The 17,560-nt window shown below is 45.1% G+C and overlaps 1 protein-coding gene across 8 annotated transcripts in view; it reads left to right on the forward strand.

The window, feature by feature from the left end:
• Positions 1-17,560, forward strand: part of BCL2L11 (BCL2 like 11) — a 46,507-nt gene that overhangs the window by 1,721 nt on the left and 27,226 nt on the right. For 3 of the 8 annotated variants that reach the window (XR_009405300.1, XR_009405299.1, XM_059405587.1), the window contains exon 2: positions 2,499-2,893. Coding sequence is in view for 6 of the 8 variants with exons in the window: in XM_059405587.1 (XP_059261570.1) it covers positions 2,512-2,893 (382 nt within the window). In the remaining 2 variants the exon portion in view is untranslated. Of the gene's footprint in view, positions 1-1,384; positions 1,599-2,498; positions 2,894-3,084; positions 7,235-17,560 lie in introns of those variants that run through there. The other 5 variants (XM_059405590.1, XM_059405591.1, XM_059405589.1 and 2 more) reach the window with 5 other exon arrangements.

Genomic DNA, 17,560 nt, shown 5'->3' on the forward strand with positions numbered 1-17,560 from the left:
CGGGCGGCAGCGATCAGGCGGGTCGGGTTCCCCTCCCTGCGCAAGCCCACTTCGGTGAGGGGTCGTCCGTGTAAAAGCTACCGGCATTTGGCCGAAGTGCAGCTCGGCCCAGGATTCCGCGCGAGGGAGTGGAGAAGCTTCTCGGGGTCACCTGGGGAAAGCAAAGCGTGCTCTCCGCGCCGTCCCGGGAGCTGCGGCCCCGCTCCACGGTACTGGGCTGCGCGGCCGGAGGGCAGGTCTCGCCGCCCTGTCCCGGAGACCCCCAAGTAGCGGCTGCTTGGTACGAGCTGGTCTAGCGGCTTGGCCTTTCTCGGGTGCTCGGGCTCGTGCGGAGGATTTGCGGAACTGGGGTGGTTATTTAACTGCAGAGCCTCGGCTTTTCCTCGTACCCATTCAGGCCGAGGTTTCAGGGCAGCTTCTGCGTTCGCTCTCTCGGAGGTGTCTGGGGGCCCTGCCCGGTCTGCGGGTGCGCTGCAGACGATACCACCCGCACGACCCATAGACGGCGAAAGACCCAGGGCCTCCTCCGACTACCGGGGCCACGCGGTGGACGAGGCTCGGGCAGCGGAACCTGCTCCATCCGTGGGGCCCGACTGTCCTAGAGACTCGGGCACCCCGACCCCCTCGCAGTGCTGGCGGGCGGTGCGGTACCCTCGGGCCTGTTACTCGGTGTTCGTGCTAGTAGTGGAAGAACCGTCGGCCGCGGGGGACGGGGGTGCGCATGTGTTCGTTGTCTGCCGTGGTCACGGTTGCGCGCAGATATGCATTCCCGTGGCCAGTGGTGGCCGCTTAGATTTGGAGCGTGTCCGCGCCGCACGGGGAGAAAAAGGGAGGAATTTGTGAAGGAAGGTGGGTCCTGCAGCTAGGGCAAAGGACGACCTTTGGGGTCTTCAGCCCAGTCGGCCTGGGCGGGGTCGGCAGGCAGCAGCAAGACTGGGGTCTGAGGACGGCCCTGCGGGTGAGAGGGAAGCTCCTGCTTTGTCTCCAGGTGACCTGCCACTTGGGGCGGCGGGAGCCGCTGAGGCTCGTGCGGCGTCCGGACGGGCACAGAGGCGGTGCGGGCTGGGAGAGCCGGGGCAGCTCGGGTCCGCGAGACTCCCGCCGCGCTCGCGGCCGGGCCGCCTTCGGAGGCGAGTTTGTCAACAATCGCCTCGCCTTTGGCGGCCTGACCCGTAGGCGCCGCCCCCGCCGGCGGCGGCTATTGGCTGTGGCGCGGAGCGACCGCGCGCGGGCCAATTGGGAGCGCGGGCACCCGGCGCCAGCGGCGCGGGGAGGTCGGCGGTGCCGGCGGCGGCGGGCGCAGTGCGCGAGGGGAGGAGCGGGAGGAGGCGGAGGATGTTCCCGGCGGCGGCGGCCGGGGCAGCGCGGGCCAGAGGCGCGGCGCGCGGAGCCCTCGGCTGCCGGACGGCTCGCGGCGGCGGGCGGGCTGCCAGTGGCCGGCTCTGCGCTGCCCCGGGGGCTCTGAAGGCGAGTCCCAGGCTTTGTCTCCCGCGCTTCTTTCGTGCTGAGGGTCAGGGAGCTTCGGGTCGGCGAAGGACGCGAGCGGGACGCCGCGGGGCTCGGGCCCGGACGCGACGGTCGGAAGGGAAGGGGCGGACGTGAGTTTCGGCCGGATTGCCTTCACAGGGGAGGGTCGGTGGGGAGACGGAGCCGCTTGCCCCGGTGTCGCCTAGTGTGTGGAGTTACTTGGGGACTTTGCAGGGGGCGCCCGGGGCCGGCTTTGGGGGACCCCCCCATTTGGAGGTGTGCATCTCGCAGTGTGGGTGCATTCCGAAGTTGTGTCGGGTTCGGTGCGGCGCGCTGCCCCCTGCGGGGGGAGGAGGGGCGCGCGGGCTGGGAGCGGGAGGGACCTCCGGCGGAGAGCGCCCGAGCCCGGCCGAGCCGCGCTCGGAGTTACAAACTCTATTGTGACGCACTTACTACGACTGACGGCCCTTGCCAAACCTTCCCCAGACTTGCTGCCCTCAGCACTTTCCGCAGAACAATGGGGCCGGAGTGGGGAACGCGGCCAGCCGCCTGCAGTCGCTGCATTTGCGCCCGCTTCTCTGCTCCAGCGCAGTATCTGATCCCGGGAAATCAGAGCCCGCTGGGAGTTTCCGACTTCTTCAAGTCAGCTCTGAGCAAAGAGCACATAGGAATAGACTTAACACAAGTGCTTTTCCTAAAAACTTCGTGTGTACGCGCGCGCGCGCGCGCGTGTGTTACGGCACCAGTTCACACTGGCGATGTAATTGTGTTTTGTTTGGTGGCAGGAAGTTTAGTCCCACCCCCTCACCGCCCCCTCCCCGCAAAGATAGAGGTACCTTTGTTATTTGAGGTGTGTTTTTTATTCCTGTTTGGAAGATCGTCAGAGAAATAAGGTGAACTAACGACTTCTGTTAAAGTATTTGGTATTCTAAAAATTGTGAAGGAATCCGGGAAAGCTGGCTAAATTTAGCTGTTTGTTGTAATTATTATTATTTTGCTGAAAATAATCTTAGTTTTTATTTTACTTGCAGAAAAAAAGACCAAATGGCAAAGCAACCTTCAGATGTAAGTTCTGAGTGTGACCGAGAAGGTGGACAATTGCAGCCTGTTGAGAGGCCTCCTCAGCTCAGGCCTGGGGCCCCTACCTCTCTACAGACAGAGCAGCAAGGTAATCCTGAAGGCGAAGGGGACCGCTGCCCCCAAGGCAGCCCTCAGGGCCCACTGGCCCCACCTGCCAGCCCCGGCCCTTTTGCTACCAGATCCCCGCTTTTCATCTTTGTGAGAAGATCCTCCCTGCTGTCTCGATCCTCCAGTGGGTATTTCTCTTTTGACACAGACAGGAGCCCGGCACCCATGAGTTGTGACAAATCAACACAAACCCCAAGTCCTCCTTGCCAGGCCTTCAACCATTATCTCAGTGCAATGGGTAAGCAATGCCTGGGTAAGAGGTAGTTACTGTGTGGCTGTCTGAGTCTCTGTTTAAAAGCTGTGTGTAGCATTTAAACTAAACTCCCTTTTAGAATCCTTTTATTGATTTAGTCCATATTTTGATGGGAATGGAGGATGTGTCCAATAAGACATTAAACCAACATTGTTTTTTTTTTTTACATGACCAAGTTTAGTGTCAGCAATGAAGTGTACCTACTACAGGCCTGTTGAGCAGTGAAGCTGGAATCCTTGCTGCCTGCCTTCGTTATATGTTGTTCTAACCACAAAGACTGATTTATCAATCACACTGTGTTTGAAGGGGACTCCGTCAAATACAGCAAAGAGCTTAAAAACGTAACCAGATGTTTAGGAAAGATGAGACAACTTAATCATTTTCAAGAATGACATTTTTGAAAGTGTTGTGGTTCATCAAGGCAGTACCAATAGAGAACCAGAAAAATGGGTTGTTTTCTACTCAAATTCCTCTTTGGGCTGATTTTTTTTTGTTAACTCAGGTTTTTGGATATGATACTAATAAGATTGTGGGGTTTTATTTCAGGGATTAAAGACCATTTTAGGGTCTGAACCAGGAAAACTGGCAGTACAGTGAGGGAGCTAACCTAGTGGGGCTGTGGCATATTGGGGAGCATTTGCACTTTGTACATTAGGACTGCCCCCCCCCCCCCCCAATCTGTGGATGTGTGGTCTCAGAGTGGTAGGTTTTCCTACAGTATAGTGCAAGATAACCCAGGAGCACAGATTTTGGTGCCAAAAATCCCAGCATCAAAGGTGTTTTGATACTGACAATTAATTTAGAACTTTGAAAGCACTGTGCAAGCCACATAAAAATATCTGCTGGCTAGATTTGACCCTTGAGCCCCAGCATGTGACTTTGAGCATGTTAGCTCTGGTGACCTGAGTAAGGGAGTACGTCTGTGTTGATTGAAGTCACCCTTCCCCACTAATGGAAAATATTTTGGTCAGGATTCACCAGAATCTTACTTACCATTTAGACAGAGAAGCCCTTCCTTCCTGCATTAATGAGATACAGATAAGTTGGCAGCGTGATTCCCTAAGGATCCAGTTTACAGTCCTTTTCCGTGTATCCGTGTAGATCACACTTTTTCCAAAGGCTAACAAAAACGGAGTTCTCAGGCTAGACACTTGGTTGCTGGAACATAGTGACAGATCTTGCATTTGCAGACACTGCAGGGCTCTGTCTCTTCAGCTTCGTAGAGGTGTGGGTCTGTCCCTGTGTTATAGAGTCAGAACGTGAGAGGGTTGGTCAAGTTGGGCATACCTGGGAAATAGCAAGCAGGGACAGCTGAAACACTGGTAGCTATGCATGTTGGCTGGGTGTCTTGTGCTAAAAAGTGAGATAAGCTATTAGGATCCTTCCTTAGGGAAAGGAGCTCGAAGTTTTATTGCTGCTCTTACTTTAGTTATTACTACCCTCCTGAATTCATCTAAACCTCAGAAGTTGGTGCTTACAAATGTTTTTCCGCCTGTACTCCTGAGTATATGAACCTATAGCAATTCTTGTCACTCAGTGAGGAAACAGGGCTTTATGGGCTGTATTTTTAATACCTATGTATTTTAAGGATCCTTCGGAACTCTTATAGTTTTCCCCTGCAGACCTACGAATCCATCTCTACAGATGGTGGCTTAATGCACAGAAATAGTTTCTCTTCTTGTTAATCAGGAATAGTAGGTGACCTAGTGTTTGTTTTTGTTTTGGGGTCTTTTTTTTTTTTTTCTATGTATGATGACATACTATTTAGTGAGGTTATTAGGAGGTAAGCACCGTTACTCAAGATGACAGATGTAAAGCTTTAGACATCACAATCTAAGTTATTAAGCAAAGTTATCTATGAAGTGAAGTCATGGTTCCTGAGGTGTAACTTTAGAGTAGTAACTACATTCCAGTCGATTGGCATGATAACTGAGCCTTTAATGCACAGGATTAAGTGATAAGGTGTAAGAAGTTTGTTAGTGCCCCAAGGTAAGTTTTCAGTATTAAGTTCTGGGGAGATTTGTTTGTTGGGGTGGGGGCTGAATAGAGGACTGGAGAAGACTTAGTCAGATACGAGGTTTATTCAACTGTAGGATAAAATTGATAGCCTGTGTAGTTTGTGACTTTTTTTTCCTGATTATTCTTCTAACAGTTCCATGCCTAAAGGCCACGAAATAGGCTGAGTTGATAAATTCTGGTTCTCTTCTTTCTAGTCATGTTTAGTGTTCCTTACTCAACCATATCCATTAAGATCTTCAATGAAGCTTTTGATAATTTATTGCAAAATACATTTTTCACAAAGAAGTCCTTATGATGGGTTTTAGCCAGGGCAACAACACAGACAGGAGGTTAAACAGAGGTGCCCCTTGGCTCGGGGCTGCTGCTTGAACTTCACCCACAAAATAGTTTGTGCTCAGAGAATGGGGATAGATAGCAGTGGATCTTCAGTTCTGTTCCTGCATGTTTGTTCAAATGAGAAAGTAAATTCTTGTTTCTGGGATGTACATCAAGTAAATGTTTATACTAGAAATGCCTTCATATTTTCCTCCAAATCTCCTATTTTTCTGGGTATGTTCAAACAATGTTACATTTTTCCATGAGAAGCAGCGGTTCTGTTGTTGTTGTTGTTGTTTTCGTTTTTTTCTTTCCTCACTTTTATAAACCAAATTTTAGTCTCCTTATACCCTGGGTGGATTAACTTGACCTTTGCTCTCTTAGTGAATAACTGATTATTTTAGTCGAAATCATTGACAGAGGTGTGGGTTTCTGCTTGCCTTTTCTGACGAGTGTGCTTTTGCCGTATGTGTTTTTAATACAAATTGTGTACTAAATTCTCACAAATTAATACTTTGGAGGTGTAGTTATTGCAGTGGGAAATAGGAGTTGAGAAAGGTCAGAATGTGCCAGTGAATATTGTGAACAGGGTGAAAGCTAGTTAATTAACAACGTCCGTGTGTCAGATGACTTAAACTTTGTGTTTGTTCCCTGGAACATCAGAGTTGATAGGCAGGAGTTGTGTTTTCTTTGTATTCCTCCACATCTTGGCATACTCTTCTTGGAGCTGGTAATTGGCTCCCCCACCTTTCAGACTGTGAGCCCTCTGAGGAGAGACACGGTGTCCTGGAAATCCTAATGAGGGCCTGACAAAGAGGAGACGCTCAGGAGATGTTCAGAGTTTCGTGTCCTGCCCATCAGTCTTTCATAGAGCCAACGGAGGACAATCAAGACTTCAAAAATAATCTAGTAGCAAGAAAAAGACCCTTTGCGCCACCCCCACCCCCACCCCCCAAAATATTTCTAGTTATTTGCATCTAACTGAGGTTTGTCACATGGGATGACAGGTGAGGTCTAGCTCACCGTGAACCCAGTAGAGAAGCCATAGGTGAATACTGAACACTGGAGATGCAACTAGTCCCAATGGAGACATGCTTGTTAGTGTCCATTCACACACAACATTACTTAGTAGGTAAAAAAGAATGTAAAATACCTCCGTTGTTTTCATATTAATGACCTGTGGAGATATTTTTAATATATTGGGGTAAGTAAAAAACTTTTTTTTTATTGTGGTTAAAAGAAAAACCCCTAACATTTAACCATCTTAACCTTTTCTACGTGTACACTTTAGTAGTGTTAAGTATATTCACAGAGTTGTGCACCCCACTCCCAGAACGTTTTCATCTTATAGAACTAAAGCACTATACCCACTAAACTTCAGCTCCTGGCAACCTTCATTTTATCTGTATCTGTGATTTTGATTCTTACGGATATCTGACGTAAGTGGAATTATACAGTATTTATCTTTCTGTCACTGGTTTATTTCACTTAGCGTGATGTCCTTATTCGTCATTGTTAGCCCTTCCTTTTTAGAGCAAAATAATATTCCGTTGTATTTATGTAACATTTTAAATTCAGTCATTTATCAGTGGACACTCGGGTTCTTCCATCTCTTGGCTTTAAGTGTGCAAACATCTCATAGATAAGGCTTTTTCAGTTCTTTCAGGTACGAATGCAAACATTTCCTGAAAAATCACGCTCTCATATGCAACAGGAGAATCACTGGGTCATATGGTAGTCCTAATAATTTTCTGAAGAACCTCTGTACTGTTTTCCCTAGTGGTTGCACCACTTTGTATTCCCACCAACAGTGTACAATACAAGGGTTCCAATTTCTCCACATCCTCTCCAACATTTTATTCTTTTTTAATAGTAACCATCCATGGGAGATGATACCTTACTATAGTTTTAAATTTTTTTCCCCTGATGATGAGTGACATTGAGTATCTTTTCATATGCTTGTTGGCTATTAAATAAAATACATTTTTTATATTCATTCTACCTTTTTTTTTCTTTTTTAAAAGTGTTCTTTCTAGAAAAATGTCAAATTAGATCTGTGGCTGGCATTCTGTTTTTATGTGGATGGGCTGCTTTGCAAATGGGGGAGCTAGAACGTACAGTGGCGCTTTAACAAGCCAGACAGACCTTATTCTTCCCACTCAAAGCACACCATTTCCTTGGAACTTACTCCTTTGGTTCCTTTTGTTGACTTTATAGTGAAAGTAATTAACCTAATCTTGTAAGCATCTTAAATGAGCTTTGTCCATAGCTGTTTTTCAGGCAAACATAAGTATCAGTTTGGGTTTACCTTTTTTAAAACTCCATGGTACATGTGGGCTTTGAAAAAGTTGAAAGTGGGGTGGTTTTGTTCTTCAGGCTTCTCAAGGCTGCCTGGGAACCTGATGATGATGATCTTTGCTGAGGACCGGTTCTGGTGTCTAGCCCCAGGCTTACTAGTTAGAGGACACCAAGAGAAACATCCACTTTATAGGTTCTGAGTGGGGAGAGAAAGTTAAGAAAAGTGATTTCTTTTTTTTACTGGTTTCAGACAAAATTTTAATAATTGATAGCTTTATAGACAGTTAAATTTTGTATCTTTTTATTTTGAAATAATTACAGATTCACATGCAGTTGAAAGAAATAATGCAAAGATCCTGGCGAAAACCTGGCTGGCTCAGTTGGAATAACTCACAGCTCTTGATCGTGGGGTTGTGAGTTCTAACCCCACATTGGGTGTGGAGATAGCTTAAAAATACAATTTTAGAAAGAAGGAATACAGAGATCCCATATGTCCTTTACATAGTTTCCCTCATCTTGCATCAATAGTATGTCACAACCTGGAAGTGACATCGGAGAATCCAGCTACCTCATTCACCTTTCACCAGTCCCACGTGCCCTCCACTTCGTGCGTGCATGTAATTTACTGCTGGGCTGTTTATCATCACATGTGGAAATGTGTGATCAGCATTACCGTCCAGATACAGAACAGTTGCATCCCCAGATCCCTGCGTGCTACCTTTTTGTAGCCGCAGCTCCCTCCCTTCTGCTTCCACGCCCGACAACTCATCTCTACCACGTATCTACACTTCTGTCATACGTGACCTTTAGAGACGGGGTTTTTCGCTCAGCGTAATTCCATGGTGATCCACCCACGCCGTCTATGTCAGCAATTGCTTGGTTTTTATTGCTGAGTAGCCTTCCACGGTATGATGTGCCACCGCAGATTGACCTGTTGAAGAACATTTGGGTTGCTTGCAAGTTCTGGTGGGGGCCTGGTCCCGTGGGCACTTGGGGAGGGCTTGCCAGTCCACACAGCTTGTCATCCAGTATCCCCAGCCTGTCTTCTGGAAGCTGCCAGTTGAAGAACGGGGCCACAGTCTTCCTGATCAAGCCTCCTCACCCGGTGATGGGCCACAAGGCCACACCATGGCAATCAACTGCTGCCATACAGGTTTTTTGTGTTTATTTGAGTTTTCATTCCCAGAAATGCAATTGTTGGATCATATAGATAGGTTAATTTCTTAAGAAACTGCTGTTTGCCAGAATGGCTGTACCATTTTTTGTTCCCATCAGCAATGTGTGAGGGGTCCAGCTCTTCTAAAACTGAGCATTTGGTATAATCACTGTTTGTTTTTAGCCATTCTGACACATGCTTCATGATAGTTTTCACTTGTGCTTCCCTCCTGGCTAATGGGGTTGAATATATTTTCATGTGTTCATTTGCACGTGGATACCCTTCTATGTGCAGTGGCTGTTTCCTGTCTTTTGCTCATTTCCAAATGATTGATTGGGTTTTTTACTCTTTCACTCTTTTTGAGAGCTTTCACACATTCTAGACTCAAGTCATATATGTGATTTCCAAATATCCTACTCTACTCTGTAGCTTGTCTTTTCTTCCTTTGCATAGAGCAAGAGTATTAAATTTTAGTGAAGTCCATTTACCAATTTTTCTTTTTATGGATCATGTTTTTGGGATCATCTAAGAACTCTTTGCCAAGGCTTAAGTGCCAAGATTTTGCCTGTTTGTTTGTTTTTTTTTCCCAAAAGTTTCTATAGTTTCACATTTTTCATGTTGAGTTAATTTGTGAGATGTGAAGTATAGATCAAAGTCTAAGTCTAGGTCAAAGGTATAGATCAAAGAGTTCTTTTTGATTACAGACCCATTTGCTCCTGCACCATTTATGGAAATCGTTAGCCTTTTTCTACCTACCGTTAGACCGTGAACAACATGAAGTGAGGGGCGCCATGCCTGGAAAATCCACATGTAACTTTTGAATCCCCCAAAACGTGACTACTCTAAGGCTGCCAATGGCCTGCTGCTGACTGGAAGCCTTAACAAATATCACAGACTGTAGATGAACACATGTGTTGTGTATTATATGTGTTATATACTGGATTCTTAAAATAAGCTGGAGGAAAGAAGAGGCTATTGAGAAAATTATAAAGCAGAGGAAATACATTTACAGCACTGTACTGTATTTATGGAAAAAAACACACCTGTAAGTAGACCTTGTGATTCAGCGGTCGATGGTAATTGTTTTTGTACCTTTGTTAAAAATCATCATATTTTTGTGGATCTGTTTCTGGGTTCTCTCTTGTGTTCTATTGAACTGTGTGACTGTCCCTCTGCCAATACCACACTGCCTTCATTACTCTAGTTGCATACTGAGCCATCAAAATGGATAATGATTCCTCCAACTTTTTTTTTTTTTTCAGAGTTCTTTTAACTGGGGTCCAATGCCTTTTCATCTATATTTTAGAATAAGCTTTCCATAGGGATTGTGTTGAACTTATAGATGAATTTAGAGGAGAATTTGCACTTTTACTATGTTGAGTTTCCAGTTCATAAGCAGATATGTTTCTTCCAAGTATTTAGGTCTGTAGGCTTTGTAGTTTTTCAGTGTACAGATCTTGTACATGTTTTGTTAGATTTAATTCACTTGGGAGCAGTTATTAGTGGTATTATATTTTTTTAAACTTATTTCCCATACATGCATTTCATGTTTGTGTGTTCTTGTATCCTGGAGCCTTGCTAAACTCAATAATTACGAAGTTTTTTGTAAATTTCTTGGGAGTGAAATGAAGACATATCTGCATATAAGGAATTGCATTCCTTCCTTACTGATCGGTGTGCATTTTTTCTTTACCTATTACACTGGCTAGAATTTCTAGTGCTATGTTGAATGAGAGTGGTGAAAGCAGATGTCCCTGCTGACAGTTTTTATCATGAATGGAATAGGTGTTGGATTTTATAAAATGTTTATTCTGTATCAATTTATATATATAAATGTGTGAATTTACTTATTTTAATCTGTTGATATGGTGAGTTACAGTGATATTCGGTGTTAATCTATCTTGCATTCCTGGGGTAAGTCCTACTTCATCAGGGTGTAGTTCTTTTCATACATTGCTGGGTTGAATTTGCTGATGTTTTGTTGATGGTATTTGTGCCTAAGTTCATGAGAAGTATTTAACTGTTTTTAAACTGTTCTGGTTTTGATCAGGGCCTTAATAGAAAGTTGGGAGATGGTCCCTCCTCCTCCTTTTCCAGAAAAGAGTGTATAAAATTGGTATTTAATTCTTTAAATGCTTGGTGGAATTCTGTAATGAGACCAGGTGGACCTGAAGGTTTCTTTCTTTTGGAGGAGGGTGGTGGAAGGAGTTTAAATTACAAATTCAGTTTTTTAGTGTTCGTAGGACTATTCAGGTTGTCTGTTTCATCTTGGTTGAATTTTAGTAGTTTGTGATTTTCAACCACAAGGAATTGGTCCATTGCTTCTAAGTTGTTGAATAATGAGTGTATAAAGTATTTAATTGTTTCTTTATTATCTTTTTAAGGGGATGCAGGATCTGCTGTGATAGCCCATTTCGTTCTAGATATTGATGATTTATGTTTTCCTATTTTTTTATCCTTATCGAAGTTATCCTGGAGGTTTATTGGTTTTGCTTTTTAAAATCAACTTTTTTGTTTCGTTCATTTTCCTCTCTTTTCCTGTTTTCATCTTTATTGTTTATTATTTCTTAGTTTGCTTTGTGTTTATTTTGTCTTTTCTAGTTTCTTGAGGTAGGAAGTTGGAGTAATGTTTTGAGACCTTTCCTCTTTCCTACCGTAAGCATTTAGTGCCGTAAATTTCCCTTCACCACTGCTTTAACTGCATCCCATATGTCTAGGTCTGTTGTGTTTTCATTTTCATTGATTTTCATGTATTTTTATTTCCTTTGTAATTTGTTGAGGTCTCTTTGGGTAAATGATCCACAAGTGCTTGAAAAATATCTGTATTCCACTGTTGTTGGATAGAGTGTTCAATATATATGTGTCAATTAGATCTTGTTGGTTGATTGTGTTATCCAGTTCTCCTATATAGCCTTGCTGATTTTCTCCCTGGTAGTTCTGTCAATTGCTTAGACAAACGGTGTTCAAGTCCCCAAATGTAATGATGGATTTGTCGATTTCTCCTTTCAGATCTCTCAGATATTGCTTCCTGAATTTTTGAGGCACCGTTGTTTGGTGTTTACACATTTTGAATTGTTAATGTCTTCTTTTTGGATTGATCCTTTTATCATTGCTGTATTGTCTACTTTATGCAATGTCAACAAAGTCACTCCTGCTTTTTGTAAAAAGTAGTTATAATGCTAGGTCTTTACACAAGATATATTTTTTTTCATTCATTTACTTCTGACCTACATAGTGTTGTATTTGAGGTAAGTTTTTTTGTATACAGCATATCTTCAGTTAATACTGTTTTATCCAGTCCATCAAATCTGTCTTCTAAATGGTCTGTTTAGATCCTTTACATTTAAGGTAATTGTTAATATGTTAAGGTTTAAGCCTGCCATTTTATCATCTTTCTGTTTCCTCTATATCTGTGTTTCTTTGTTGAAACTTTACTCTGGGTTATTGGAACATTTTTTAGGATTCCATCTTGATTTTAGCTTTTTTCTTAAGATTTAATTTTTTTTTTTTTTTTTAAACTCCACATCCATCTTGGGGCCTGAATGCCAAAATCAAGAGTCCTATGCTCCACAGACAGCCAGGTGCCCCTGTGTCCCTTTAAGTTTCTTTACCTGCCCCACTTTCAGATATAATTGTCTTAAATTATTTTCTCTATATACATTGAGCCCCATATCTGATGGTGTCATTTTTTTGCTTCGTACATCAAATATAATGTAAGAAGCTTATGAAAAATAGGCGAGTTTCTTATATTTCCTCCTCTCTTTTTCCCATTTCAATATTCTTTCCTTTCTGTGGTTCTAAGCCTTCGGTTATAATTTCCTTTGTGTTCAGAGGACTTCCTTTAAGTCATTTCTAAATGATAGGCTGCTAGCAACACGCCTTAATTCCTGTGTTTGAGAATGTCTTGGTCTTTTCTAGGATAAGGATATTTTCAGTGGAGATAGAATTCACAGTTGATGTTTGTTTGTTTGTTTGCTTTGTTTTTTCCTGACCTTAAAAGTCCTGCCACTTCTTTCTGGCCTTCATTGTTTCAGATGAGAAGTCTGTCATCTTTCCAGTGTTGTTCTCTTTTAAGTATTATGTCATTTCTGCCTGGTGCCTTCCAAGGTTTTTTCTTTTCTTTTTTTTTAGTTTCCAGAAGTTTAATTATGATGTGTCTTGGATTTCTTTGGGTTTCTCCTTTTTGAGGTTCACTCAGCTTCTTAAATCTGTGGTTTTATTTTGTGCCAGGTTTGGGAAGTTTTCAGCCATTATGTCTTTGAGTATTTTTTCAGTCTCTCTCTCTTTTGGGACTCCTATAACAAGAATGTCTTTTTGTTGTGACTCACAGATCCCTGAAGAGACTCTCTTCAGTTTTCATTCTATATTCTGTGTTTCATTCTATATTCTGAGTAAATTCTATGGACCTAGCCTTATGTCTATAGATTCTGTCATCTGTCATTCCCACTCTGACTAGTGAGCCCAGCCAATGAGGTACCGCTCCCTGCCACTAGTTGTAACTTAACAACTTTACAATTCTAAAATTTTTGATTGCTTCTTCCAAATGAGGCAGAAGTTCATAGCCCTCCTTGGCCTTGCCGATACTTTCCAGCAAAAATGGGGCACCAGATAGCGTGGATTCATTGAGCTCATTTGAAGGTGTGTGCTTGGCTCCCTGCAACCCCTGCTGACACCTGGAAGGGGGAAGTGGTGGAGGGCTGACTCACAGCCTTGCTTCTGCAGGGTGGAGGCTAAAGCTCAGCTTTTCTTAGCTCCTTGTGTTTACACCAGAGTAGAGGTGATGGGAGTGAACACCAGCCCTGTCTCCCACCACCTTGTTCCCCTCATGATGCTGGGTGTGAGCTCCTGATCTTTCTCCTTAATGCCTGTTGGGAGTGGAGGCTCAGTGACCCACTGGATCCTGCAGACACGCAGGCCTTGGGTAGGCAGAACCTATGGGCCCTAGCCCTATCTCCTACCAGCTCATGCAGTCTTGTTGCTGCCAGGTGGGTCTGCAGGCTCAGCTCCCCACTGAGCCTTCCCCCAGCCAAGGGTGGGGGAAGTGGTGGTCTCACTTGCTCTGACTTGTTGTGTCTCACTGCACATTGATGCTTGGTGGGGGGTACATGCACATGTGTGTGTATGTGTGTTTGAGAAGTGGCAATAAACCCCACTTTGTACCACCTTCTTGCTGCTTAATGGGGTTGGAGGGTCAGCTTGCTGCTGGGCCCCAGTGCTACCCTGGAAGGGGGTGGAATCAGCATCATTTGCTTCCACTGGGCAGGGGATGAGAGATAACACCCACGTGGTTTCTCAAATACTGTTCTGGCAGGGCAGCAGGATTGGCTCTGCCTGCCTCTGCAGGGAGAGCCTGGCAGATCAGCTCCCCCTTAGCCTGCTAACACAATCTGGTGGTGGATTCCCAGCTCCTGGCCCGGCCATGCTCCTGGCCTGGCCATGCTGAAACTGCACATGTGGTGTTCAGCTGGGGCGGGGCGGCTATTGCCAAGAAGGTATTCTCTTGTGAGGCCACCCTCTCCCCAGTGCTTTCACCAGGTTAGACCAGCCTTTCCTGGGAGCGCTGTCTCTGTGAGAGTTGGAGCCCGACAGTTGGAGAACTCCTCAGGACCCTGTCCAGGAAGTATGGAAAGTAATGAAGAAGCAGGAACCTCTCGGCCATGTCATTCCTCAAGTTCCGGGGTCCCCAAGCAACCCACCTCTTCTTCCCTTTTAGCATTTTCTTGTTTATTGTGCTCTGTAGGGACCGGGGGGTTGGGGTTGACACCACCTTGGTGGGATTAGAAATCTGTATCTTCTTTTAACTAAGTACTTATGATGGGTATTGATTGGCTATAACTACAGAGTACTGCTTGGAATTATAGCCACCGCCTCTGTCACCCTCTGTTTTCAGTCTATGGAATAAAGGGCTTTTCACATCGGGAGATTTAGCAGTACTCCTAGCCACTGTTTTTACATGGTAACTTCAGAGTCTCTCATGGTAGCTGCCTTGTGGATGAAATTGGTGGTGAGCCCCTGGAGTGTCCACCCTGCTTCTCTCCCATGTCCTGTCATTCCAGTCAGGTTCCACGTGCTGTAGGGGAACTTATTAGAGAAAATAATCCCTGTAGTCCTGCCTGATTGCACTATAAGGCAGAAAAAGATATTCATTGTGCATTGACTTGTGTTGTTTTATGTGTCAGGATTTGTGGTGTTAGGTTGGAAGATGTGCATAGAACTGAATGCTAGGCAGTCTGATACCTTGCTCCTGACCTCCTTGTTCACGAAGGAATTGGAGCCCTTGCCTAGTGCCCAGATGTCTTCATGCCCCTGGTCTGTGGTCGCCCTGGCTGTGTTGAGGGTGACTCCCCACGGACCACCTCCTCTCCCTGTCCCAGCCGCCACTTCCCACACCAGAATTCATAGGTCTTCATTCCTCCTTTGTGGGGGCAGCTCAGTCTCACAACAAATTCCTCATGTGACAGAACATCTAGCTTCTTTCTCATCTGGTCAGTGTCCTCTGGTGGTTCTCCTTAGTCTGTGGCTGGGACCTGTGCTGGGGCGTGCGAGCCAAGACTGCTTTCCTTCTCAGTGGGTGTCCTGTTGACAGAAACCAAATACGTGTCCTGTAAGACCTTGTGGACTTGGCCCTATGCCGTGCTCCAGGCTCTAAGCACCGTGCCACCCACTCACACTCAGACCCTGCTCTGGAGCCACAGAGCAGAGGGAGGCCTGCATTCCTTTCTTCGGCAGGAGATGCTAGGAGACACGTGTGTACAGAGGGGTCATCATGGCATTATTTATCCCAGCCAGGGGAAAAGAAAAACTGTTGACCGTCTTAATGGTATGGGGGAATCTCTTCAGTTATTACACATCCTCTTGACAGACTGTGGTGCTGTCTTCTTAATGATGTTAAGGAGAATAATGGCATGGAAAATGCTGCTGGCCTAAAATTCTGTTAGAAAATGTTACAAAACTATTGCTGATATCTTAGTGTCTTAGTCTGTTTTTGCTGCTATAACAAAAATACCACAGACTGGGTATCTTCACCAAGAAACACTGATCTCATACTTCTGGAAGCTGGAAGTCTGAGATTAGGGTGATGAACACGTCCAGGTTCTGGGGAGACACCACTGCCTTCTCACTGTGTCCTCATATGATGGAGAGAGACCTCTTACAAAGGCACTGGTCCCGTTCGTGAAGGCTCTACGCTGGGGCTCTAATCCCCTCCTACAGGCCCCATGTCCTGATACCATCACACTGGAGAGTAGGCCCAGCTCATGAGTTTATGGTAGGCAAAAACGTTGGTGTTCAAGAAGTTTACAAGGTATGTTAAGTGTAACAAAGATTAGAAGGACAATATATCAAAAGGTTAAAAGCAAAATTTTTTGCATTCAAGTTTCAAGTAGTCTTACCTGTGTGCCTTTTTGTGTTGGCAAAATCATAACTAGCATTTATAATAGAATAAATCTAACATACAATACATACATAAAATTTTCTTTTAATTTTAATCTTCATTTTAACATACCCAGCAGCTTGTCCCTGTGACATGTACATCTTCCATGTATGATTCAGTATTAAGTGTCATGCCCCTTATGTTGGTAAAGATTTCATCCAGAAGGGGCGCCTGGGTGGCTCAGTCGGTTAAATGTTTGCCTTCGGTTCAGGTCATGACATCAGGGTCCTGGGATTGAGGCCCACATCGGGCTCCCTGATCAGTGGGGAGTCTGCTTCTCCCTCTCCCCCTCTCTGCTCATCAAATAAATAAATAATAAATAAAATTTTTAAAAAAATAGTAAGCATCTGGTGGGAACCCGGTTGCTAATTTCTTCTTGCTCCTTAATGACCTGTTGCAGCCATGGGTTTTCAGTAAGTATAACAGTAATGAATGTTCTCTCCTGCTTTCCATGGAAAGGAGCTGTTTCAGGAGTATAGGAAACTGACAGGGAAGTGAATTCATCTGGAAATGCTACTATAATTCTGACTCCCCTAGGTCCCAGAACAAACATGCAAAAAAGGTCTTTTCTAGTAACTGACATGGTGGGAGTGGGGAAGGGAGATCTGAATCACCCCTAACCTGCCCATGAACCTGCATACCCTACAAAGAACCTTGGCTTCTTTGGCAAGTCTTTGGACCATGGAGAGACATCTGGAAACCGCACTGTGTCTGAGCTGGGCCCATGTCGGGGACACCTGTGAGATGGCCCATTGCACTTGGCAGAAACTTGACTAGAGTTCAGCATGTGTATTTGGAGAAAAAATGGTCCTGAGACACAAGACACAGGCTAACCTACGTTTTCCTGCAGTCAAATATTAAGCCCCCTTTTTGGAAATGAGATATTTTGCTTTCTGTTTTAGTATTAAAAATATTCATTGCTTCCCGCTTTGAGGGAAGTTACGCTCTTTTAGTCATCTGTTAAATTTTGGGTTTTATTTTTGAATGAGAGACTCATGAATGCTTCTTGAGAACTTTTTCTTCACGTGCTATGAGGTGACTGATGCCAACACTACAGACTGCATTTCCCTGGTGGACAAGTTTAAGCCCCGTTTGTAAGAGCCCGTGCCGTTGTGGTTTTCAGTATTTATTAGTATGAGTTGGTATCCCTGGTGTCTTTTGGAAAAGCCAGACTGACTTTGTATTTCCTCTGTTCTCTGCCCTGGAGCAGATCCCTGTGGTTTGTAGCTACAGCTCAGCCAGACGGCGGCGATGGCGGGAAGCCCCTGAGAAGCCAGGGAAGCAGCCCCTATGAAGAGCTGCTGGCAGGCAGTTCCTGGTTTGTCTCCTTTTGTGTGTGTGCCGGGCTGCATGTGCCCACAGGCCTGTGTGAGGCTGGGGTCTGTGCCGGGCTGCATGTGCCCACAGGCCTGTGTGAGGCTGGGGTCTGTGC

This window comes from Mustela nigripes, chromosome 7 (genome assembly GCF_022355385.1).
Source record: "Mustela nigripes isolate SB6536 chromosome 7, MUSNIG.SB6536, whole genome shotgun sequence".
Lineage (NCBI taxonomy): Eukaryota > Metazoa > Chordata > Mammalia > Carnivora > Mustelidae > Mustela > Mustela nigripes.